Here is a 27,762-nt window from a genome sequence, read left to right on the forward strand (position 1 = left end):
TCTGACTGACTGATAGGATCCCAAAATGGACAGAAGTTGGATGATGTCAGCATGGCATGTAGAATTTGTATACCTGTGCAGCATTCTTTTATCCTACTCAATTTCTATCGTTATTGCCTCATTTTTTATTAACCAACTTTATTACATGATTCTTTAGTTTCAGTTTCTGAAAGGGAAAACAGAAGTCAAGAGGGGAGTGCTCATCCTCCTCAAAGGCTCACATTAGGGTGTTTGAATGTATGTGGATGTAACTAAGATGAGAAGAAAGGAGAGATAGGTAGTATATTTGAGGAAAGAGACCTGAGTGATCTGGCTCTAGGTGAAATGAAGCTCATGGGTTAAGGGGAAGAATGGTTTGGAAAAGTCATGGGAGGAAAGTCAAGGGTTGGTTAGAAGACAAGAGCTAAGGAAGGAATAGCACTACTCCTGAAGCAGGAGTTGTGGGTGTGTGTGATAGAGTGTAAGGAAGTAGATTCTAGATTGATGTGGGTAAAACTAGAAGTGGATGGAGAGAGAGGGGTGATTATTGGTGCTTATGCACCTGGTCATTAGAAGAAAAATTTTGAGAGAGAAGTGTTTTGGGAGCACTTGAGTGTTATGTCAGCAGCTTTGATGACATGACCAGGTATTAGTGATGGGTGATTTAAATGCAAAGGTAAGTAATGTAGCAGTTGAGGGTATATTGGTGTATATAGGACATGCAGTGTTGTGAATGGAAATGGTGAAGAGCTTGCAGATTTGTGTTCTCAAAAAGGCTTGGTGATTGGGAATACCTGGTTTAGAAATAGATATACATAAATATATGTGTGTGAGTAGGAGAGATGGTCAAAAGGTAACATTGGATTTTGTATTAATTGATACCCATGTGAAAGAGAGAATTTTGGATGTTAATGTGCTGAGAGAGGCAGCTAGTGGGATGTCTGATCACTGTCTTGTGGAGGCCAAGGTGAAGATTTGTAGAGGCTTTCAGAAAAGAACAGTGAATGTTGCAGAGAAGAGAGTGGTGAGAGTAAGTGAGCTTGGAAAGGAACCTTGTGTTAGGAAGTATCAGGAGAGACTGAGTGCTGAATGGCAAAAGGTGATGTGAGAGGAGTGGGTGAGGAATGGGATGTATTTAGGGAAGCAGTGATGGCATGTGCAAAAGATGCATGTTGTATGAGAAAGTTGAGAGGTGGGCAGATTAGTTAGGGTAGTGAGTGGTGGGATGAAGTAGTAAAGTTGTTAGTGAAAAACAGATGCGTTTGGAAGATACTTACAAAGAAGGATTGCAGACAACTGAGAGATGTATAAAAGAAAGCAACAAGAGATCAAGAGGAAGGTGCAAGATTGAAAAAGAGGGCAAATGAGAGTTGAAGTGAGAGTGCATCATTAAACTTTAGGGAGAATAAATAGGTGTTTTGTAAGGAGGTAAGTGGTGTGTGTAAGACATAAGAACAAATGGGAACATCAGTGAAGGGGGCAAAGGGGGAAGTGATAACAGGTAGTGATGAAGTGAGGAGACGGAGTGAGTATTTTGAAGGTTTGTTGAATGTGTTTGAGGATAGAGTGGCAGATGCAGGGTGTTCTGGTCGAGGTGGTGTGCAAAGTGAGAGGGATCAAGGAGGATGGCTCGGTTAAGAGAGAAGAGGCGGTGAAAGCCTTGTGGAAGATGAAATCCGGCAAGGTGGTAGGTTTGGATGGTGTTGCAGTTGAATTTTTTGAGAATGGGAGTGACTGTGTTGTTGATTGGTTGGTAAGGACACTTAGTGTAAGTGTGGATCATGGTGAATTGCCTGAGGATTGGCAGAATGCATGTATAGTGCCATTGTACAAAGGCAAAGGGGATAAAGGTGAGTGTTCAAAATACAGAGACATAAGTTTGTTGAATATTCCTGGAAAAGTGTATGGAAGGGTATTAATTGAGAGCGTGAATGCATGTACAGAGCATCATAATTGGGAGAAGCAGTGTGGATCAGGTGTTTATGTTGAAGAATGTTTGTGAGAAATACTTAGAAAAGCAGATGGAGAAGGCTTATGAGAGGGTTGATGGAGATGCTTTGTGGAAAATCTCAAGAGTATATGGTATGTGAGGTAAGCTGCTAGAAGCAGTGAGAAATTTTTATCAAGGGTATAAAGCATGTGTATGAGTAGGAAGAGAGGAGAGTGATTGGTTCCTAGTGAGGGTTGGTCTGCAGCAGGGATGTGTGATATCCCCATGGTTGTTTAATTTGTTTTTGGAATGGGTGGTTAGGGAGATAAATGCAAGAGTTCTGGAGAGAGGGGCAAGTATGCAGTCTGTTGGGAATGAGAGGACCTGGGAAGTGAGTCAGTTGTTGTTTGCTGATGATACAGCTCTGGTGGCTGATTCAAGTGAGAAACTGCGGAAGTTGATGACTGAGTTTGGTAAAGTGTGTGAAAGGAGAAAGTTGAGAGTGAATATGAATAAGAGCAAGGTTATTAGATTCAGCAGGGTTGAGGGACTAGTTAACTGGGATTGAAGTTTGATTGGGGAAAAATTGGAGGAAATGAAGTGTTTTTTGATATCTGGGAGTGTACTTTGCATCAAATGGAACCATGGAAATGGAAGTGGGTCTTAGGGTGGGGGAGGGGGCAAAGGTTCTTGGAGTGATAAAGAATGTGTGGAAGGAGAGAACATTATCTTGGAGAGCAAAAATGGGTATGTTTGAAGGAATAGTAGTTCTAATAATATATGATTGTGAGGCATGGGCTGTAGATAGGGATGTATGGAGGAAGGTGGATGTGTTGGAAATTAAATGTTTGAGGACAATATGTGGTGTGAAGTGGTTTGATCGAGTAGATAATTAAAGGTAAGAGAGATGTGTGGTAATAAAGAGAGTTTGGTTTTTAGAGAAGAGAGTGTGTTGAAATGGTTTGGAGATATGGAAAGAATGAGTGAGGAAAGGTTGATAAAAAGGATATCAGAGGTGGAGGGAACAAGGAGAGGTGGGAGACCAAATTAGAGGTGGAAGGATGGAGTGAAAAAGATTTTGAGCAATTGGACCCGAATGTATAGGAACGTGAGAGGCATGCAAGGAATAGAATGAATAGGAAGGATATGGTATACTGGGGTCGACATGCTGTCAGTGGACTGAACCAAGGCATGTGAAACATCTGGGATATGTTAGGGAGCTGTGGTTTTGGTCCATTACACATGACAGCTAGAGACTGAGTGTGAATGAATGTGGCCAGACTGAGTGTGAATGAATGTGGCCAGACTGAGTGTGAATGAATGTGGCCTTTTTTGTCTGTTTTCCTGGTGCTACATCGCGGAATTAGGGTGTAGCGATGCTGTTTCCTTTGGAGTGAGGTGGTACCGGAAATGGATGAAAGCAAGTAAGTATGAATATTTCATGTTTATATATATGTATATGTCTGTGTATGTATATAGGTTCATATGCATATATATATGTGTATGTACGTTTATGTACATGTATGTGTACATGAGTGGATGGGTTGTTCGTCTTTTTCTTGGTGCTACCTTGCTGATGTCGGAAACAGTGATCAAACATAGTAAATATGATAAATAAAGATAATTTCTTTTTACCTTTTATCAAAAATTCTCTAGTTATTTCATAATTTTTTTTTTATTTATGTTTTTTTCCACTCATATGTATGGATGGTCATAATTTGGGTACGTCATAATTAAGGGATCAGGTGTATGTGTCAGAAAGGGAGGGAACAAAGAGAAGGGGAGGCCAATTTGGAGATGGAAGGATGTAGTGAAAAAGATTTTTTGTGATCGGGGAGTGAATATGCAAGGCAGTGAAAAGCTAGTACAGGATAATGTAGGTTGGCACTATGTGGTATACAGGAATCAATGTGCTGTCATTGGACTGAACCAGAGTATGTGAAACAGCTGGAGAAGCTATGGAAATGTCTGTGGGGCTTGGCTATGGATAGAAAGCTGTGGTTATAGGGTATTACACATGACAGCTAGAGAATGGGCTTGAACAAGTGCAGCCTTTTTTGTCTGTTCTTGGGACTACCTCACAAGCCACGGAAACCAGGAAAGGTCTGTAGGACCTGGTTATGGATAGAGGGCTTTGGTTTCGGTGCATTACACATGGCATCTAGAGAATGGATATGAGCTGACGAGGAATTTTCTGTATGTGTATTCCTGGTGCTACATTACTGATGTGGGAAATAGCAAACAAATGTGAAAGAAAGAAAAAGAAATTTATTCTACCTGACATCATAGTAGGTAGTAGTTGTTATACAGTCAGTGACCAGGAAGGTATGCTACCAGTAATATGCTCCTGAGTATTGGGAGGGTTAGTGATGACTGCGTGATGAACCAGCTCTTCAGTGGTTGGGAAGTTGCACTCTTCCAACCCAGGTAGCTGTCTTTCTTTCTGCCTCGCCCACACTTGGACTACTGGCATTCTGTTCTTAAACATACAGTCTCTCCTTGTCACACATAGCGCTTGACGTGTAATTCACACAGCTCATTCTTCATAAGTCTAGATTTTCCTGTGGTGAGTGCTATGTGCTAGCCCTGCCTTTTGGCAAAATGTTAGGAGTAGTAGATGGAAGTAGTAGTAGGAACATATGGGTAGGAGCATTAAGTAGTGACATTAGGTAGAAGTAGTCAGTATGAACATCAGGTTGGAGCCTCTTCAGACACTGTGTTAGACTTGCCCACTGCCTGTGACATGTCAAGGGTGAGGCACTAAAGGCTAAGAAGTGGCACTGGAATTCACTAGCTACGGAGACTGTTGCCATGGCTACCCCCTTGAGGGAGTTCCAGAAAGGAACAAGCGTCAGAGATATAGATGGATAGATACATAGATGTCATCATAGAGAATGTGATTTGTATTAGCACACTAGATGTATAGCTAGCTTATTCAAGGTATTGTCTTTGTGATGCAAAAGGAAGCAAGTGTTAGGGGTAAGTTTCTCACAAGGCTGCACTCCCAGGGTATTGCAACAGCAGCATGCACCCGTATGTTACTGTGAACAGAGGTCACCAGCCTTACATAACATTACTATTCATATGGGTTGGATCTTTTGCATTGTCTGTTTATTCAAAGTCATGTGCATCATCTTTTGAGAATGAAATTTGCAGAGCTAAAGTTAGCAGTTTGAACTTCACAGGCTGGCAAAGGGCAGGTATCTTCGACTATCTAGAATAGACCCCATTACCCTGCTACTATACTCATGTTTATGTAATATGGTTGAAGATAATCTTTTATGGGATTAGAATTGATAATTAACTTTTTCTATTAGACTTCAGTAAGCAGTTGCTATAGATATTAGTACATCCTGATTAGAGTTCTTTGTTCATTAGCTTATAAGTAGATGTGGCATCTTTAAAAAGATTACTTAAGTTTTTTATCATTATTACTTTATATGAAAGTGGTACATATCCCTGGGGGTAGGGGAGAAAGAATACCTCCCACGTATTCCCTGCGTGTCATAGAAGGCGACTAAAAGGGAAGGGAGCGGGGGGCTGGAATTCCTCCCCTCTCGTTTTTCTTTTTTTTAATTTTCCAAAAGAAGGAACAGAGAAGGGGGCCAGGTGAGGATATTCCATCAGAGGTCTAGTCCTCTGTTCTTAACACTACCTCACTAATGCAGGAAATGGCGAATAGTATGAAAGGAAAAGAAAGTGGTACAATATTTCTAGGGCTTTTTGAACTGAAAGTATAAGTATACTCGACTTGAATTTAGTTTCATAGCTGACTGTGAAAAGAAAATTGGTTTGTTTTATATATATATTTGCTTCCTTCACTTTCAGTTCCACTTATAAGGAGAGACTTAAGTGTGTACATGCAACTTTGGAGGGGATCAAATTTATGGGACTGGGATCTCCCCCCCCAAACCCTACCTGCTTGCACATAGACAAGATGTCTCATTTTATATTACATGTGTTATATAGTTAGATTAAGAGAGTATACTTTATAAAGATATAATGTAAAACATATGAAACTTAATTTAACATACCTTTTGACAGGTTGAGCTCACTGGAAAACTTTTTACATCTGATGAGAAAGACTATTGGCAACTACCTGAACTTATTCTCAAGAAACAGAACAACAAGTACTCTATTATGTCTAATAATGCTAGCTATGGTAAGTTTCATTCAATTTATTATTGATAGAGTATTTTTGTGAATTAGTTTTAATGGCAGGAGTTGTGGGAGTATGAGATAGAGTGCAAGAAAGTAAACTCTAGATTGATATGAGTAAAACTTAAAGTGGATGGAGAGAGATGGGTGATTATTAGTGCCTATGCACCTGGTCATGAGACGAAAGATCATGAGAGGCAAGTGTTTTGGGAGCAGCTGAGTGTGTGTGTTAGCAGCTTTGATACACGAGACCAGGTTATAGTGATGTGTGATTTGAATGCAAAGGTGAGTAATGTGGCAGTTGAGGGTATAATTGTTGTACATGGGGTGTTCAGTGTTGTAAATGGAAATGATGAAGAGCTTGTAGATTTGTGTGCTGAAAAAGAACTGGTGATTGGGAATACCTGGTTTAGAAAGAGAGATATACATAAGTATATGTATGTAAGTAGGAGAGATGGCCAGAGAGCGTTTTTGGATTACGTGTGAATTTATAGGCTTGCGAAAGAGAGACTTTTTGGATGTTAATGTGCTGAAAGGAGCAACTGGGGGGATGTCTGACCATTATCTTGTGGAGGCAAAAGTGAAGATATGTAGAGGTTTTCAGAAAAGAAGGGAGAATGTTGGGGTGAAGAGAATGGTGAGAGTAAGTGAGCTTGGGAAGGAGACTTGTGTGAGTAAGTACCAGGAGAGACTGAGTGCAGACTGGAAAATGGTGAGAGCAAATGACGTAAGGGGAGTGGGGGAGGATTGGGACGTATTTAGGGAAGCAGTGATGGCTTGCGCAAAAGATGCTTGTGGCATGAGAAAGGTGGGAGGAGGGCAGATTAGAAAGGGTAGTGAGTGGTGGGATGAAGAAGTAAGATTGTTAGTGAAAGAGAAGAGAGAGGCATTTGGACAATTTTTGCAGGGAAATAATGCAAATGAGTGGGAGATGTATAAAAGAAAGAGGCAGGAGGTCAAGAGAAAGGTGCAAGAGGTGAAAAAGAGGGGAAATGAGAGTTGGGGTGAGAAAGTATCATTTTATTTTAGGGTAAATAAAAAGATGTTTTGGAAGGAGGTAAATAAAGTGCATAAGACAAGAGAACAAATGGGAACATCAGTAAAGGGGACAAATGGGGAGGTAATAACAATTAGTAGTGAAGTGAGAGAGAGATGGAGTGAGTATTTTGAAGGTTTGTTGAATGTGTTTGATGATAGACTGGCAGATATAGGGTGTTTTGGTCGAGGTGTTGTGTAAAGTGAGAGGGTCAGGGAGAATGATTTGATAAAAAGAGAAGAGGTAGTGAAAGCTTTGTGGAAGATGAAAGTTGGAATTTATTAACATAGGGGGTGACTCTGTTGTTGACTGGTTGGTAAGGACATTCAATGTAAGTTTGATTCATGGTGAAGTGCCTGAGGATTTGGCAGAATGCATGTATAGTGCCTTTGTACAAAGACAAAGGGGATAAAGGTGAGTGCTCAAATTACAGAGGTATAAGTTTGTTGAGTATTCCTGGAAAATTATGTGGGAGGGTATTGATTGAGAGGGTCAAGTCATGTACAGAGCACCAGATTGGGGAGAAGCAGTGTGGTTTCAGAAGTGGTAGAAGATGTGTGGATCAGGTGTTTGCATTGAAGAATGTATGTGAGAAATACTTAGAAAAGCAGATGGATTTGTATGTAGCTTTTATGGATCTGGAGAAGGCATATTATAGAGTTGATAGAGATGCTTTGTGGAAGGTATTAAGAGGATAAGGTGTGGGAGGTAAGTTGCTAGAAGCAATGAAAAGGTTTTTATCAAGGATGTAAGGCATGTGTACGAGTAGGAAGAGAGGAAAGTGAGTGTTTCCCAGTGAATGTAGGTTTGCGGCAGGGGTGCATGATGTCTCCATGGTTGTTTAATTTGTTTATGAATGGGGTTGTTAGGGAGGTGAATGCAAGAGTTTTGGAGAGAGGGGCAAGTATGGAATCTGTTGTGGATGAGAGAGCTTGGGAAGTGAGTCAGTTGTTGTTCGCTGATGATACAGCGCTGATGGCTGATTCGCATGAGAAACTGCGGAAGTTGGTGACTGAGTTTGGTAAAGTGTGTGAAAGAAGCAAACTGAGAGTAAATGTGAATAAGAGCAAGGGTTATTAGGTACAGTAGGGTTGAGGGACAAGACAATTGGGAGGTAAGTTTGAATGGAGAAAATCTGGAGGAAGTGAAGTGTTTTAGATATCTGGGAGTGGATTTGGCAGCAGATGGAACCATGGAAGTGGAAGTGAGTCACAGGGTGGGGAAGGGGGCAAAGGTTCTGGGAGCATTGATGAATGTGTGGAAGGCAAGAACGTTATCTCGGAGAGCAAAAATGGGTATATTTGAAGGAACAGTGGTTCCAACAATGTTATATGGTTGTGAGGCCTGTGAATAGATAGGGTTGTGCTGAGGAGGGTGGATGTGTTGGAAATGAGATGTTTGAGGACAGTATGTGGTGTGAGGTGGTTTGATCGAGTAAGTAATGAAAGGGTAAAAGAGATGTTTGGTAATAAAAGGAGTGTGGTTGAGAGAGGAGAAGAGGGTGTATTGAAATGGTTTGTTCACATGGAGAGAATGAGTGAGGAGAGATTGACAAAGAGGATATACGTCAGAGGTGGAGGAAACGAGGAGAAGTGGGAGACCAAATTGGAGGTGGAAGGATGGAGGGAAAAGATTTTGAGTGATTGGGGCTTGAACATACAGGAGGGTGAAAGGCATGCAAGGAATAGAGTGAATTGGAACGATATTGTGTACCGAGGTGGATGTGTTGTCAGTGGATTGAACCAGGGCACGTGAAATGTCTGGGGTAAACCATGGAACGTTTTGTGGGGCCTGGATTTGGAAAGGGAGCTATGGTTTCAGTGCATTACACATGACAGCTAGAGCCTGAGTTTGAACAAATGTGGCCTTTGTTGTAATTTCTTGGTGCTACCTCACACGCGCATAGGGAGAGGGGTGTGTTTTCATGTGTGTTAGGGTGGCGGCAAAAATGGATGAAGGCAGCATGTATGAATATGTACATGTGTGTATATGTATATGTCTGTGTATGTATATGTATGTATATGTTAAAATGAATAGGTATGTGTATGTGCGTGTGTAGGTATTTATGTATATGCATGTGTATGTAGGTGGGTAGGGCCATTCTTTCATCTGTTTCCTTGCGCTACCTCACTAATGTTGGAGACAGCGACAAAGTATAATAAATAAAATATGAATAAGTTTTAATATCCATCTGGTCCTTTCACTGATTATGAAGGTGGTACTCAGTTGTCTGATAGGCATCCATCCCTATGTACTCAAAGAATTTGCCTTTTGTGCTTGTGTGTGCTTGTCTGTTCCATTTTTGTTTGGAAACCAGAACCTTTCCTTCCTCTTGGAAACATGTTTTGATACATTCCATCCCCAAGGAGGGTGATCGTTCTCACCTTTGACATCTATATTTCCAAAGTCTTTGAATCCCTCTGGAATGTCACAGTCTTCTCTCTGATTACCAGTATGGCTTCCATAAGGTGAGATCCACTGGAGATATTCTTTCGTATTTTACTAATGTCTAGTCATCATCTCAGAAAGATTTTGGGCAGTCCCATGTAGTTACCATAGATATATCCAAAACTTTGGCTGATCTGTCTCCATGGTTGTTGATGGATCAGTTTCTCACCCTTTTTCCATCAGCAGCAGTATCCTTTAAGGTTCTAGCCTGTCTTCTACACTCTTTCTCCTTTTTATCAACAATTTTCTTTCTGCCATAAATAACTAAATGCTCTTATATATTGCATTCCTTCACATCCTTCATTTCTGCTCCTTCTTTCACTCACTCTACATCTCATCTCGACACAACTTTGGTAAGCACAACTTGGACAGAAGACCTCATTGAGATCGATGAAATCTGGTTAAGATTAATGCCTCCAAAACCCTGTTTCTGCTCATCTCTCTGTCAAAAATTCCTCACAATTTTCCTCACTCCTTCCATGTTTCTTTAATTCCACCTCTTGACTCACTGAATATACGTGGTATCACTGTAACATCCACTCTATTTTGGAAACTTCACGTTTGCAGAAATATCTAATTTTGCCTCTGAGAAACTGGGAGTCCTATGTAGATGTCAGAATTTCTTTTCTTCTGAACAGTTGCTCTGTTTATACAATGGATTGGTTCATCCTTGTACAAAGCACCGCTCTTGCATCTGGGATGGTTCTAACTCTGCATCATTACTTGGCTGAGTTGAGTTGAAAGCAGACTTATTAGCTATCCCAGTTCAACTTCTGCCTTATGTTGTAATGTTTATTCACTTTCCCTTTTCTGTGGGGGTATGAGACTGGCAGCTTGTGTGCCCCCACCACTAGGTAGAACAGCACAATGCTCGACAAGCTGTTGCATCGCATAATTACTGTGTGGCCGTTAGCAACTTAAGGGTGGGCCATTTTGATAATTGTTTCTTTCCCTACATATAGAAGTTTTGGAACTCTCTACCCTCTAATGCCTTTCTGAATAACTATGACCTGGCATATTCTAAAAGAGAGGTTTTTCACATCCTCCAAAATTTGTGAATAATTTCCCATGTCTCTTCTTTTTCCATTTCATTAACCTTTCTTTATTTCAATTAAGTCCTGGTCTTGATGTGGACTTTTGACTGAGTTTGGTAAATTGCGTGAAAAAAGAAAGCTGAGAGTGAATGTGAATAAGAGCAAGGTTGTTCGGTTCAGTAGGGTTGAGGGATGAGTTAATTGGGAGGTAAGTTTGAATGGAGAAAAACTGGAGGAAGTGAAGTGTTTTAGATGTCTGGGAGTGGATTTAGCAGCAGATGGAACCACAGAAGCAGAAATGTGTCACAGGGTGGGGAGGGAGCAGAGGTTCTAGGAGTGTTGAAGAATGTATGAAAGGCGAGAATGTTATCTCAGAGAGGAAAAATGGGTATGTTTGAAGGAATAGTGGTTCCAACAATGTTTTATGGTTGTGAGGCATGGGCTGTTGATAGAGTTGTGCGGAGGAGAATGGATGTGTTGGAAATGAGATATTTGAGGATGATATGTGGTGTGAGGTGGTTTGATCGAGTAAGTAATGAAAGGGCAAGAAAGATGTGTAGTAATAAAAAGAGTGTGGTTGAGAGAGCAGAAGAGGGTGTATTGAAATGGTTTGGGGATGTGGAGAGAATGAGTGAGGAAAGAATGACAAAGAGGATATATGTGTCAGAGGTGGAGGGAAGGAGGAGAAGTGGAAGACCAAATTGAAGAGGGAAGGAGGAGAAGTGGGAGACCAAATTGGAGGTGGAAGGATAAAATGAAAAAGATTTTGAGGGATTGGGGCCTGAACATGCAGGAGGGTGAAAAGCGTGCAAGGAATAGTGTGAATTGGAACGATGTGGTATACCGGGGTCAATGTGATGTCAAGGAGTAAACCAGGGCATGTGAAGCGTCTGGAAAAGTTTTGTGGGGCCTGGATGTGGAAAGGAAGCTGTTGTTTCGGTGCATTACACATGACAGCTAGAGACTGAGTGTGAAAGAATGTGGCCTTTGTTGTCTTTTCGTAGTGCTACCTTGTGCATGCACTGGGGGAAGGGGGTGCCATTTCATGTGTGGCGGGATGGCGATGGGAATGGATGAATGCAGCAAGTACAAATTTTTTTTTTTTTTTTTTTTTTTTTTTTTTTTATACTTTGTCGCTGTCTCCGCGTTTGCGAGGTAGCGCGAGGAAACAGACGAAAGAAATGGCCCAACCCCCATACACACGTACATACACACGTCCACACACGCAAATATACATACCTACACAGCTTTCCATGGTTTACCCCAGACACTTCACATGCCTTGATTCAATCCACTGACAGCACGTCAACCCCTGTATACCACATCGCTCCAATTCACTCTATTCCTTGCCCTCCTTTCACCCTCCTGCATGTTCAGGCCCCGATCACACAAAATCTTTTTCACTCCATCTTTCCACCTCCAATTTGGTCTCCCTCTTCTCCTCGTTCCCTCCACCTCTGACACATATATCCTCTTGGTCAATCTTTCCTCACTCATTCTCTCCATGTGCCCAAACCATTTCAAAACACCCTCTTCTGCTCTCTCAACCACGCTCTTTTTATTTCCACACATCTCTCTTACCCTTACGTTACTTACTCGATCAAACCACCTCACACCACACATTGTCCTCAAACATCTCATTTCCAGCACATCCATCCTCCTGCGCACAACTCTATCCATAGCCCACGCCTCGCAACCATACAACATTGTTGGAACCACTATTCCTTCAAACATACCCATTTTTGCTTTCCGAGATAATGTTCTCGACTTCCACACATTTTTCAAGGCTCCCAAAATTTTCGCCCCCTCCCCCACCATATGATCCACTTCCGCTTCCATGGTTCCATCCGCTGACAGATCCACTCCCAGATATCTAAAACACTTCACTTCCTCCAGTTTTTCTCCATTCAAACTCACCTCCCAGTTGACTTGACCCTCAACCCTACTGTACCTAATAACCTTGCTCTTATTCACATTTACTCTTAACTTTCTTCTTCCACACACTTTACCAAACTCAGTCACCAGCTTCTGCAGTTTCTCACATGAATCAGCCACCAGCGCTGTATCATCAGCGAACAACAACTGACTCACTTCCCAAGCTCTCTCATCCCCAACAGACTTCATACTTGCCCCTCTTTCCAGGACTCTTGCATTTACCTCCCTAACAACCCCATCCATAAACAAATTAAACAACCATGGAGACATCACACACCCCTGCCGCAAACCTACATTCACTGAGAACCAATCACTTTCCTCTCTTCCTACACGTACACATGCCTTACATCCTCGATAAAAACTTTTCACTGCTTCTAACAACTTGCCTCCCACACCATATATTCTTAATACCTTCCACAGAGCATCTCTATCAACTCTATCATATGCCTTCTCCAGATCCATAAATGCTACATACAAATCCATTTGCTTTTCTAAGTATTTCTCACATACATTCTTCAAAGCAAACACCTGATCCACACATCCTCTACCACTTCTGAAACCGCACTGCTCTTCCCCAATCTGATGCTCTGTACATGCCTTCACCCTCTCAATCAATACCCTCCCATATAGCAAGTACAAATATGTACATGTGTATATTTGTATATGTCTATGTATGTATATGTATGTATTCGTTGAAATGTATAGGTATGTATATGTGCGTGCATGGGCGTTTATGTATATTCATGTTTATGTGGGTGGGTTGGGCCATTCTTTCGTCTGTTTCCTTACGCTACCTCGTTGATGCGGGAGACAGTGACAAAGTATAGTAAATAAATAAATGATAATCATTTTATTATGCTTTGTTGCTGTCTCCCGCGTTAGTGAGGTAGCGCAGGGAGACAGATGATAAAATTGCCCAACCCACCTACATACACATGTATATACATACACATCCAGACACGCACATATACATACCTATACATCTCAACGTATACATATATATACACAGACATATACATATATACACATGTACATAATTCTCACCATCAGCCCTTATTTATTCCTGTCGCCACCTCACCACACATGAATTGACAACCCCCTCTGCCCGCATGTGTGTGAGGTAGTGCCAGGAAAAAACAAAGGCCACATTCGTTCATACTCAGTCTCTAGCCGTCATGTATAATGCACCAAAACCACTGCTCCCGTTCCACATCCAGGCCCCACAATACTTTCCATGGTTTACCCCAGACGCCTCACATGCCCATGTTCAATCCGTTGACAACACATCGACCCTGGTATACCACATCGTTCCAATTCACTCTATTCCTTGCACGCCTTTCACCCTCCTGCAAGTTCAGGCCCCAATCACTCAAAATCTTTTTCACTCCATCTTTCCATCTCCAATTTGGTCTCCCACTTCTCCTTGTTTCCTCCACCTCTGACGAATATATCCTCTTTGTCAATCTTTCCTCACTCTTTGTCTCCATGTGACCAAACCATTTCAAAACACCCTCTTCTGCTCTCTCAACTACACTTTTTTTATTACCACACATTGTCCTCAAACATCTCATTTCCAGCACATCCACCCTCCTCTGCACAACTCTATCTATAGCCCACGCCTTGCAACCATATAACACTGTTGGAAATACTATTCCTTCAAACATACCTACTTTTGTTTTCCAAGATAACGTTCTTGACTTCCACACATTTTTCAACGCTCCCAGAACTTTCGCCCCCTCCTCCACCCTATGATTCACTTCCGCTTCCATGGTTCCATCTGCTGCCAAATTCACTCCCAGATATCTAAAACACTGCACTTCCTCCAGTTTTTCTCCATTCAAACTTACCTTCCAGTTGACCTGACCCTCAACCCTACTGTACCTAATAACCTTGCTCTTATTCACATTTACTCTCAGCTTTCCTCTGTCACATACTTTACCAAACTCAGTCACCAGCCATCATTCCAATTCACTCTATTCCTTGCACGCCTTTCACCCTCCTGCATGTTCAGGCCCCGATCACTCAAAATCTTTTTCACTCCATCTTTCAACCTCCAATTTGGTCTCCCACTTCTCCCTGTTCCCTCCACCTCTGACACATATATCCTATTTGTCAGTCTTTCCTCACTCATTGTCTCCATATGACCAAACGATTTCAAAACACCTTATTCTGCTCTCTCACCCACACTCTTTTTATTACCATACATCTCTCTTACCCTTTCATTACTTACTCGATCAAACCACCTCACACCACATATTGTCCTGAAACATCTCATTTCCAGCACATCCACCCTCCTCGGTGCTACTCTATCTATAGCCCAAACCTCGCAACCATATAACATTGTTAGAACCAATATTCCTTCAAACATGCCCATTTTTGCTTTCCAAGATAACATTCTCGACTTCCACACATTTTTCAACGCTCCCAGGACTTTTGCCCCCTCCCCCACTCTATGATTCACTTCCGCTTCCATAGTTCCATCTGATGCCAAATCCACCCCCAGATATTTAAAACACTTCACTTCCTCCAGTTTTTCTCCACTCAAACTTACCTCCCAATTGACTTTGTCCCTTCACCCTTCTGTACCTAATAACCTCGCTGTTATTCACATTTACTCTCAGCTTTCTTCTTTCACGCACTTTACCAAACTCAGTCACCAGCTTCTGCAGTTTCTCTCCCGAATCAGCCACCAGTGTTGTATCATCAGCGAACAACAGCCGACTCACTTCCCAAGCTCTCTCATTAATGACAGACTGCATACTTGCCCCTCTTTCCAAGACTCTTTCATTCACCTCTCTAACAACCCCATCCATGAATAAATTAAACAACCATGGTGACATCATGCACCCCTGCCGCAAACCAGCATTCACTGAGAACCAATCACTTTCCTCTTTCTACACGTACACATGCCTTACATCCTCGATAAAAACTTTTCACTGCTTCTAACAACTTACCTCCCACACCATATATTCTTGATACCTTCCACAGAGCATTTCTATCACCTCTATCATATTCCTTCTCCAGATCCATAAATACCACATACAAATCTATTTCCTTTTCTAAGTATTTCTCACATTTTTCAAAGCAAGCACCTGATCCACACATCCTCTACCACTTCAGAAACCACACTGCTCATCCCCAATCTGATGATCTGTACATGCCTTCACCCTCTCAATCAATACCCTCCCATATAATTTCCCAGGAATACTCAACAAACTTATTCCTCTGTAATTTGAGCACTCACTCTTATCCCTTTTGCCTTTGTACAATGGCACTGTGCTAGCATTCCGCCAGTCCTCGGGCACCTCACCATGAGTGATACATTCATTGAATAACCTTACCAACCATTCAACTATACAATCACCCCCTTTTTAATAAATTCCACTGCAATACCATCCAAACCCGCTGCCTTGCCGGCTTTCATCTTTCGCAAAGCTTTTACTACCTCTTCTCTGTTTACCAATTCATTTTCCCTAACCCTTTCACTTTGCACACCACCTCAACCAAAACACCCTATATTTGCCACTCTATCATCAAACACATTCAACAAACCTTCAAAATACTCACTCCATCTCATTCTCACATCACCACTACTTGTTATCACCTCCCCATTAGCCCCCTTCACTGAAGTTCCCATTTGTTCCCTTGTCTTACACACTTTATTTACCTCCATTCCAAAACATCTTTTTATTCTCCCTAAAATTTAATGATATTCTCTCACCCTAACTCTCATTTGCCCCCTTTTTTGCCTCTTGCATCATTCTCTTGACCTCCTGCCTCTTTCTTTTATACATCTCCCAATCAGTTGCATTATTTCCCTGCAAAAACTCCCAAATGCTTTCTCTAATAATCTTACTTCTTCATCCCACCACTCATTACCTTTTCTAATCTGCCCACCTCCCACGCTTCTCATGCCACAAGCATCTTTTGCACAAGCCATTACTGTTTCCCTGAATTCATCCCATTCCTCCCCCACTCTCCTTATATCCTTTGTTCTCACCTTTTTCCATTCTGTACTCAGTCTCTCATGGTACTTCCTCTCACAAGTCTCCTTCCCAAGCTCACTTACTCTCACCACTCCCAGTCATTTGCATTATTTTCATGCAAAAATCAGTCAAATGCCTCTCTCTTCTCTTTCACTAATAATCTTGCTTCTTTATCCCACCACTCACTACCCTTTCTAATCTGCCCACCTCCCACACTTCTCATGCCACAATCATCTTTTGCACAAGCCATCACTGTTTCCCTGAATACATTCCATTCCTCCCCCACTCCCCTTATGTCCTTTGTTCTCATCTTTTTCCATTCTGTACTCAGTCTCTCCTGGTACTTCCTCACACAAGTCTCCTTCCCAAGCTCACTTACTCTCACCACTCTCTTCACCCCAACATTCTCTTCTTTTCTGAAAACCTCTACAACTCTTCACCTTCGCCTCCACAAGATAATGATCAGACATCCCTCCAGTTGCACCTCTCAGCACATTAACATCCAAAAGTCTCTCTTTCACGTGCCTATCAATTAACACATAGTCCAATGATGCTCTCTTGCCATCTATCCTACTTACATACGAATACGTGTGTATATCTCTCTTTTTAAACCAGGTATTCCCAATCACCAGTCCTTATTCAGCATATAAATCTACAACCTGTTCACCATTACCGTTTACAACACTGAACACCCCATGTATACCAATTATTCCCTCAAGTGCCACATTACTCACCTTTGCATTCAAATCACCCATCACTATAACCCGGTCTCGTGCATCAAAACTACTAACACACTCACTCAGTTGCTCCCAAAACACTTGCCTCTCATGATCTTTCTTCTCATGCCCAGGTGTATATGCACCAATAATCACCCATCTCTCTCCATCCACTTTCAGTTTGACCCATATCAATCTAGAGTTTACTTTCTTACACTCTGTCACATACTTCCACCACTCCTGTTTCAGGAGTAGTGCTACTCCTTCCCTTGCTCTTGTCCTCTCACTAACCCCTGACTTTACTCCCAAGACATTCCCAAACCACTCTTCCCCTTTACCCTTGAGCTTCGTTTCACTCAGAGCCAAAACATCCCTAAAATTTAATCATACTCTCTCATCCCAGCTCTCATTTGCCCTCTTTTTCACCTCCTGTACCTTTCTCTTGACCTCCTGCCTCTTTATTTTATACATCTCTCAGTCATTTACATTTATCCCTGCAAAAATTGTCCAAATGCCTCTCTCTTTTCTTTCACTAATAATCTTACTTCTTCATCCCACCACTCACTACCCTTTCTACTCTGCCCATCTCCCACACTTCTCATGCCACAAGCATCTTTTTTGCAAGCCATCACTGCTTCCCTAAACACATCCCATTCCTCCCCCACTCCCCTTACGTCCTTTATTCTCACCTTTTTCCATTCTGTACTCAATTTCTCCTGGTACTTCCTCACAAAAGTCTCCTTCCCAAGCTCATTTACTCTCACCACTCTCTTCACCCCCAACATTCTCTTTTCTTTTCTGAAAACCTTTACAAATCTTCACCTTCACCTCCACAAGATAATGATCAGACATCCCTCCAGTTGCACCTCTCAGCACATTAGCATCCAAAGGTCTCTCTTTCGTGTGCTTATCAATTAACACGTAATCCAATAATGCTCTCTGGCCATCTCTCATACTTATGTATATTTCTCTTTTTAAACCAGGTATTCCCAATCACCAGTCCTTTTTCAGCACATAAATCTACAAATTCTGCACCATTTCCATTTACAACACGAAACACCCCATGTACACCACTTATTCCCTGAACTGCCACATTACTCACCTTTGCATTCAAATCACCGATCACTATAACCTGGTCTTGTGCATCAAAACTACCAACACACTCACTCAACTGCTCCCAAAACACTTGCCTCTCATGATCTTTCTTCTCATGCCCAGGTGCATATGCACCAGTAATCACCCTTCTCTCTACATCCACTTTCAGTTTTACCCATATCAATATAGAGTTTACTTTCTTACACTCTATCACATATTCCCACCTCTCATGTTTCAGGAGTAGTGTTACTTCTTCCCTTGCTCTTGTCCCCTCATTAACCCTTGACTTTACTCCCAAGACATTCCCAAACCACTCTTCCCCTTTATCCTTGAGCTTCGTTTCACTCAGAACCTAAACATCCAGGTTCCTTTCCTCAAACATACTAGCTATCTCTCCTTTTTTTCTCATCTTGGTTACATCCACACACATTTAGACAGCCTAATCTGAGCCTTCGAGGAGGATGAGCACTCCCCGCATGGCTCCTTCTTCTGTTTCCCCTTTTTGAAAGTTGAAATACAAGGAAGGGAGGGTTTCTAACACCCCACTCCCGTCCCCTTTAGTCGCCTTTTACGACACGTGAGGAATGCGTGGGAAGTATTCTTTCTCACCAATCCCCAGGTATAAATAATTAGATAAAATCATAAATAATGTACTCTACCATTGTTTACAGGATCAACCCTCCTCAAGCTGCACATTATTTTCAGGCATTTTATTTCAGCATGTCCACTCTCTTCCTTGCATATTGTCCTCAGGCATTGGATTTCAGCATGTCCACCCTCTTCTTATCATTTGTATTCAAGACCTCAGACTCTCATTCATACAACTCTGTTGGAGGACTGTACCTCCAGGCACACCTGTCTTTGCCCAAACATAGATTGACTACTCCTTTTACACACTCTTGTATACTCAGGACCTAAGCCCCTTCCACTCTTTGACCTATTTCAGCCCCAAACGGGCAATCTGCTGCCATGACTGCTACTGTGCATTTTGAGCACTTTACTTCCTCCAGGTTCTCCCCATTCAGACACATTCAAACCTTCCTGTCTCATCCTCATGCTACACCTTATTACCTTGCCTTGCTTCACATTTACTCTCAATTTTCTAATCTCATACACACTCCCAAAGTCTCTCACCAGCTTCTGCAGCTTCCATCTTGAGTCTGCAACCAGAGCTGTGTGATGTGCTAATAGCAACTGATTCACTTCTTATGCCATCTCACCTCTCCAGCAAAATGCACACCCACCCAGTGTGAGATCCATTTATTCATCTATCATTTATAGTGTTTTGATAATGATACTAGTTATGATGTAAACCCTTCGACTGCAGCAGTCTGGATACCTGCAGCTGTCCTTATATCCACTGAACAATGTGTGCTGAAGATTTTCAAATAATCCAAAAAACATGTCTCCGTAAGTTTGTAATTGCAACCAAGTAAAACATAATTTTCTGAATGATATGCTGTGCAGCTCAGTTTGGTGAAACATTGTTTACATGTACTGCATGCCCTTTGATTTATGTTGCACATCTACCTGACATCTGTGTTTCTCCAGGAGTACTACTATCAGGCATATGTGGTGATATGTGTGGTATTTTTTGATGTGTTTTTTCACGAGCAAATACGATTACTAAGGATTTTCATTACTATATATCTCTTATTTTGTATGTCACAGCTTCAAAAATTTTTTTTCTTTTTTCACACTTGTTAGCTGTTTCCCTCAGTAGTAAGTTAGCACCAGGAACAGAGAGAGAGAGAGGCCTTATTCACTCACATTTATCTGTAATGTTAATGCACTGAAATCATAACCCCTGTTTACTTTCAGGCCCCACAGGCCTTCTAGGTATCATCTGGCTGCTTCATATGCCTTAGTTCAGTTTATTCACATTATATCCACCTGATATACCCCATTGCTCCAGTTCATTTTATCCCTTGCCTACCTTTCACTTTCCTGCGTGTTCAGGCCCCGAGCCCTCAAAATCTTATTCACTCCATTGTTCCATCTCCATTTCGTTCTATCCTGTCTCCTAGTCCCCTCTGCTTCTCACACATGTATCCTCTTACTCAGCATTTCTTCACTCATTCTCTTTTTATTTCCAGACCATATTAGCACACCACCTCTTTTAACCATATCCATACTCTGAATGCCACATACAGTCCTCAGACAATTCATTTCCTGCACATTCACCCTCTTTCATACACTTTCATCAGTAGCCCAATCCTCTGACCCATAGATCACCATCATGGCTATGCTTTCAAATATCTCTCTCTCTCTCTCTCTCTCTCTCTCTCTCTCTCTCTCTCTCTCTCTCTCTCTCTCTCTCTCTCTCTCTCTCTCTCTCTCTCTCTCTCTCTCTCTCTCTCTCTCTCTCTCTCTCTCTCTCTCTCTCTCTCTCTCTCTCTCTCTCTCTCTCTCTCTCTCTCTCTCTCTCTCCTCTCTCTCTCTCTCTCTCTCTCTCTCTCTCTCTCTCTCTCTCTCTCTCTCTCTCTCTCTCTCTCTCTCTCTCTCTCTCTCTCTCTCTCTCTCTCTCTCTCTCTCTCTCTCTCTCTCTCTCTCTCTCTCTCTCTCTCTCTCTCTCTCTCTCTCTCTCTCTCTCTCTCTCTCTCTCTCTCTCTCTCTCTCTCTCTCTCTCTCTCTCTCTCTCTCTCTCTCTCTCTCTCTCTCTCTCTCTCTCTCTCTCTCTCTCTCTCTCTCTCTCTCTCTCTCTCTCTCTCTCTCTCTCTCTCTCTCTCTCTCTCTCTCTCTCTCTCTCTCTCTCTCTCTCTCTCTCTCTCTCTCTCTCTCTCTCTCTCTCTCTCTCTCTCTCTCTCTCTCTCTCTCTCTCTCTCTCTCTCTCTCTCTCTCTCTCTCTCTCTCTCTCTCTCTCTCTCTCTCTCTCTCTCTCTCTCTCTCTCCACATTTCTCAGTACCTTCTGGTCCTCAGCCCCTTCACCCATCATATGACTCTCCTCACCTTCCGTAACTTATTTGCTGCCATGCTGACTTCCTGGTATCTAAACACTTCACTTCCCCAAATTTTATCCTTTTAAGTGTCATACCCCAATTAGCCTGTATCTTTGCAGTGCTAAACCTAATAACATTGCTTTTACTTGCATTTACTCTCAACTTTCTCCTTATGTACAGTCCCAAACTTGGACCCCAATTCTGCAATTTCTTCCTTGAATCTACTACCACGAACGTGTTATTAGCAAACAACAACTGCCTTTCCCTTACTCCCATACCTAGCATACTGCCTACCTGCTCCTTTCTCTAAGACCCTGCATTTACCTCCATCTGCCCCATCCATAAATAGATTTAACAGCCATGGTGTCATCATGCACACCTCCCACAGACCCGCTTTCACCTCTTACTCTCTTTTCTGCCTCTTCCCACACATGCCTTGCTCTCATGATGAAAACTCCCTAATGTTTCTAGCACCTTTCCTTCCACAGCATGTATTTGTAACACCTTCCACAAGGCAACTCTGTCAATCTAATCATTTATCCTTTTTCCAGATCCATAAAGGCTACATACAAATTCTGCTTTAAATATTTCACTTTCAAACTCTTCAGAGTAAACACCTGATCTACACATCCTCTACCAATCCCAAAACCATGTTGTTCTTCCCCAATCTGATGCTGTAATGCCAACACCCTCTCCATCACCAATCTTCCATATAACTTACCAGGTACACTCAACAAACTTATACCTCTGTAATTCAAGCACTCACCTTTGCCCTCCTTGTTTTTATACATTGGGACTATACAAACATTCTGATAAGTCTCAGGCACCTCACCATGATCCATACATGTACTGAAAATCCTAATCAACCAATCAGCAGTGCTATTACCCCCTTTTGTAAGAAATTCAGTTGGAGTACCATCTATTCCAGCTGCCTTGCCAATTTTATCATAAGCAAGGCTTTGACTACCTCTTCTGTTTTTACCAAACTACATGCCATGACTCTCTCACTTTACATATCTTCCTGACATAAAGATGTTACATCTTGCCATCCTGTCATCAAACATATTCAGCAATCCTTTAAAGTACTCACTCTGTCTCCTCTTCACCTCACCTCTACCAGTTACTACTTCCCTATTAGCCTCTCCCCTTATTTCCCATTAGTTCTCATTTTTCTCACTATGAACCTCCTTCTGAAACATTTTTTAAGTTTCCCTGAAATTTGTAGATACTGAGTCACTCCAGTTCTCATTTGCCCTCATTTTCAGTCCTTGCACCTTCCTTTTGACCTCCTGCTGCTTTCTTGTGTATATTATAATGAAAAATCACAAATCTGTTACAGGCTTTCTTGACATCTAGACTAACCTGCACATGGAAACAGTTTAGGTTGTAGCATATGATGATAATGCATGAGATGCCACTACAAGCAGTAATGGCTGAATATTTTGCCTCAAGGCATAGGCGAGCAGTTCAGGAATTTTTGTCATATGTGCCTCAGCTCCAGTGAACAGAAAACAAAATGCCATGATATATACTTAATGATTGCTGTGAATGTGTTTATGGTGTGAAAAATGGTATGTAGATTCATTACATTTCTCTCTACCTTTTGAATTTGCTCTTCATATAATTTTAGTTCTCCAGGAAGTGCTGTCTCAGCAGTCTTAAGATTCCAGCTGATTTTTCCCAGGACTCATGCTGAAATTTTCTTTTACTTTCATATTTTTCACCATAATATTTTGATTAATACAGGCCTGGTGGTAAGTGTGAAAGTTGTACATGGGGAGCTGGAACAAGCCACCAAAGAAAATCCCTTATTGCTCAAGAATGTTTGTATTACGAAAAAGCTTGGTTTTTCTGATGTCATAATGCCTGGAGATGTAAGGTATGTAGAATCTCAGTTCATTAGAATGTTACATGATATATATGTGTGCACTAATTATAAGATAAGAAAATTGCAATCACACATCATGATGTATACGTATTGCTACATATTCTTATGTTCATGTACTTAATTTGTTCACATTTTTCCTCACTTAATAGTTTCCTCTACAAGTTTTAGTACTTTAGTATGCTTGCATCCACTCCCTTCACTCTACTATTTAGTCATGTACCACATAGGATCGCTTTTTGGGAACTGCACAGCATGCAAATAGTCTACCATGTCCTATGGATAGTTGCGGAGATCTCATAGAGAAATGTTGAAGTAATGTCTTTTTTGTTGGGCAGTCAAGGATTATTGTTTTGTTTCTATAGTGGGATGATGACATCATAAGAAGGAAGGCTATTTTATTTGTTCTGTTATGTGTTTATATACTTACAGTTATTGTTGGTGGTCAGATTGAGTTCTGTTACATTTCTTTGAGTTGGTTTGAATGAGAAGGGTTTATCTTGGGAGGGCATAATTACCTATATGTAGTATGAATTTGTAATAAACCAATTGTGCTATATTATGTGCATTCTCATCTAGCATGCAAAGTGAGAGGGTTAGGGAGAATGATATGGTAAACAGAGAAGAGGTAGTAAAAGCTTTGCAGAAGATGAAAGCCAGCAAGGCAGTGGTATTGCAGTGGAATTTATTAAAAAAGGGGGTGATTGTATTGTTGACTGGTTGGTAAGGTTGTTTAATGTATGTATGGCTCATGGTGAGGTGCCTGAGGATTGGTGGAGTGCTTGCATAGTGCCATTGTACAAAGGCAAAGGGGATAAAAGTGAGTGCTCAAATTACAGAAGTATAAGTTTGTTGAGTATTCCTGGGAAATTATATGGGAGGGTATTGATTGAGAGGGTGAAGGCATATACAGAGCATCAGATTGGGGATGAGCAGTGTGGTTTCAGAAGTGGTAGAGGATGTGTGGATCAGGTGTTTGCTTTGAAGAATGTATGTGAGAGATACTTAGAAAAGCAAATGGATTTGTATGTAGCATTTATGGATCTGGAGAAGCATATGATAGAGTTGATAGAGATGCTCTGTGGAAGGTATTAAGAATATATGGTGTGGGAGGCAAGTTGTTGGAAGCAGTGAAAAGTTTTTATCGAGGATGTAAGGCATGAGAGTCAAGTGATTGGTTCTCAGTTAATGTTGGTTTGCGGCAGGGGTGTGTGATGTCTCCATGGTTGTTTGATTTGTTTATGGATGGGGTTGTTGGGGAGGTGAATGCAAGAGTTTTGGAAAGAGGGGCAAGTATGCAGTCTGTTGTGAATGAGAGAACTTGGGAAGTGAGTCAGTTGTTGTTCGCTGATGTATACATTGAAATGTATATGTATGTATATGTGCGTGTGTGGATATGTATATATATACATATGTGATAACAAGTAGTGGTGATGTGAGAAGGAGATGGAGTGAGTATTTTGAAGGTTTGTTGAATGTGTTTGATGATAGAGTGGCAGATATAGGGTGTTTTGGTCGAGGTGGTGTGCAAAGTGAGAGGGTTAGGGAAAATGATTTGGTAAACAGAGAAGAGGTAGTAAAAGCTTTGCGGAAGATGAAAGCCGGCAAGGCAGCAGGTTTGGATGGTATTGCAGTGGAATTTATTAAAAAAGGGGGTGACTGTATTATTGACTGGTTGGTAAGGTTATTTAATGTATGTGTGACTCATGGTGAGGTGCCTGAGGATTGGCAGAATGCGTGCATAGTGCCATTGTACAAAGGCAAAGGGGATAAGAGTGAGTGCTCAAATTACAGAGGTATAAGTTTGTTGAGTATTCCTGGTAAATTATATGGGAGGGTGAAGGCATGTACAGAGCATCATATTGGGGAAGAGCAGTGTGGTTTCAGAAGTGGTAGAGGATGTGTGGATCAGGTGTTTGCTTTGAAGAATGTATGTGAGAAATACTTAGAAAAGCAAATGGATTTGTATGTAGCATTTATGGACCTGGAGAAGGCATATGACAGAGTTGATAGAGATGCTCTGTGGAAGGTATTAAGAATATATGGTGTGGGAGGCAAGTTGTTAGAAGCAGTGAAAAGTTTTTATCGAGGATGTAAGGCACGTGTACGTGTAGGAAGAGAGGAGAGTGATTGGTTCTCAGTGAATGTAGGTTTGCGGCAGGGGTGTGTGATATCTCCATGGTTGTTTAATTTGTTTATGGATGGGGTTGTTAGGGAGGTGAATGCAAGAGTTTTGGAAAGAGGGGCAAGTATGAAGTCTGTTGGGGATGAGAGAGCTTGGGAAGTGAGTCAGTTGTTGTTCGCTGATGATACAGCGCTGGTGGCTGATTCATGTGAGAAACTGCAGAAGCTGGTGACTGAGTTTGGTAAAGTGTGTGAAAGAAGAAAGTTATGAGTAAATGTGAATAAGAGAAAGGTTATTAGGTACAGTAGGGTTGAGGGTCAAGTCAATTGGGAGGTAAGTTTGAATGGAGAAAAACTGGAGGAAGTAAATTGTTTTAGATATCTGGGAGTGGATCTGGCAGTGGATGGAACCATGGAAGCGGAAGTGGATCATAGGGTGGGGGAGGGGTCGAAAATCCTGGGAGCCTTGAAGAATGTGTGGAAGTCGAGAACATTATCTCGGAAAGCAAAAATGGGTATGTTTGAAGGAATATTGGTTCCAACAATGTTGTATGGTTGCGAGGCATGGGCTATGGATAGAGTTGTGCGCAGGAGGATGGATGTTCTGGAAATGAGATGTTTGAGGACAATGTGTGGTGTGAGGTGGTTTGATCGAGTAAGTAACGTAAGGGTAAGAGAGATGTGTGGAAATAAAAAGAGCGTGGTTGAGAGAGTAGAAGAGGGTGTTTTGAAGTGGTTTGGGCACATGGAGAGAATGAGTGAGGAAAGATTGACCAAGAGGATATATGTGTCGGAGGTGGAGGGAACGAGGAGAAGTGGGAGACCAAATTGGAGGTGGAAAGATGGAGTGAAAAAGATTTTGTGTGATCGGGGCCTGAACATGCAGGAGGGTGAAAGGAGGGCAAGGAATAGAGTGAATTGGATCGATGTGGTATACCGGGGTTGACGTGCTGTCAGTGGATTGAATCAGGGCATGTGAAGCGTCTGGGGTAAACCATGGAAAGCTGTGTAGGTATGTATATTTGCGTGTGTGGACGTATGTATATACATGTGTATGGGGGTGGGTTGGGCCATTTCTTTCGTCTGTTTCCTTGCGCTACCTCGCAAACGCGGGAGACAGCGACAAAGCAAAAAAAAAAAAAAAAAATGTATATTGGTGGGCTGGGTCATTCTTTCGTCTGTTTCCTTGCGCTACCTCACTAATGCGGGAGATAGCTACAAAGTATAATGAAATGAATAAAGATAATGAGATACGTGGAAAACAGGATGGTATTAAAACAAACAGGTTAGAGCTGAAACATACCTCAGTGTTTTGACCATTCAATGAACTTCCTCAGGAGATTCTGATTCCAGCATTCGGTTGGACTGTGTTCCCCAGCAAGTGATGGTCACCCTATCAGATACCTTGGCATGTTGCTCTCTGATTGGATCGCTTGTCCTTCTGCCTTCACTCACTCACAGTGATCTCTATTGACTGATGTGACCAGCAGATGAACCCAGACTTTGTGTTATCATTATTCTTACTCCCTTTTTCTAGGTTGCCTAGCAGTCAATGCCAAGGCAACTACTGGTAAGTGACAAACCATTTAGTGATTTGTGTAAGAGTTCACCTTGAGGAAGGGATTGAAAACAACGTTAACACAAGGTCTAGGTTTATCTGCTGGTCATGTCAGTCAGCAGAGATCGCTGCGAATAGGTGAAAGTAGAAGGACAAGCGATCTAATCAGAGAGCAACACACAAGGTGACCATCACTTACTGGGAACACAGTCCTGTCGATTGCTGGAATCAGTATCTCCTGAGGAAGGCCATTGAACGGTTGAAATGTAAGGTATGTCTCAGCTCTAACCTGTTTGTTTCCATACCATCCTGTTTTCCACATTTGTCATGATGGATGATAGAGAATGAGATATCTTGAGCTTGGGACCCAAGTTTAGACACAAAATTTATTTATGTTTCATATGCAAATTATACACATAGCTTAAGGTAATGTACACAATATTTTGAATGATTTTGCACATGAAACAAAGTTTGTGTACCACTGAACCATCAGAAAGCTGAGGTGTCACAATGTCAGCCGCCCATGTGGACAATCTGTGGTTGTTTGGCATCACCTTTCTTCATGACTGAATTTATATGCTGCTGATAAGCAAAAAATACAGTGAGTAATGCATGCAGGTCTGGCGGTGATGATGGTTTGTAACAAACTGGTCCCAACAGATTGTCAAAGCCCAGCATGGGCAAGTGAGGTCGGGTGTGGAATTTTCCACTTGTAATATCATGTCGCCACAAAAAAGTTTCTGGTTTTGGAGCATTTTGGATTTTCGGATTAGGGATGCTCAACATATATTTTTTCTTTTTCTGTTGAGATGGCATAGGCAACTGAGGCTGTAATCAAGGTCATTCCTTGAACACTATATATACATATACCCTAGGCTGTGCCAAATACCCTTTTTATTGACCATCCCAAAAGGGTGGATGAACAGCTGGGTCCCAAC

The 27,762-nt window shown here is 41.7% G+C and overlaps 1 protein-coding gene across 3 annotated transcripts in view; it reads left to right on the plus strand.

The window, feature by feature from the left end:
• Nucleotides 1–27,762, plus strand: part of spg (dedicator of cytokinesis spg) — a 392,951-nt gene that overhangs the window by 88,546 nt on the left and 276,643 nt on the right. For all 3 annotated transcript variants that reach the window (XM_071687033.1, XM_071687034.1, XM_071687035.1), the window contains exons 11-12: nt 5,954–6,071; nt 23,004–23,136. In XM_071687033.1, coding sequence (XP_071543134.1) covers nt 5,954–6,071; nt 23,004–23,136 — 251 coding nt within the window. The remainder of the gene's footprint in view (nt 1–5,953; nt 6,072–23,003; nt 23,137–27,762) is intronic.

This window comes from Panulirus ornatus, chromosome 43, assembly GCF_036320965.1.
Source record: "Panulirus ornatus isolate Po-2019 chromosome 43, ASM3632096v1, whole genome shotgun sequence".
NCBI lineage: Eukaryota > Metazoa > Arthropoda > Malacostraca > Decapoda > Palinuridae > Panulirus > Panulirus ornatus.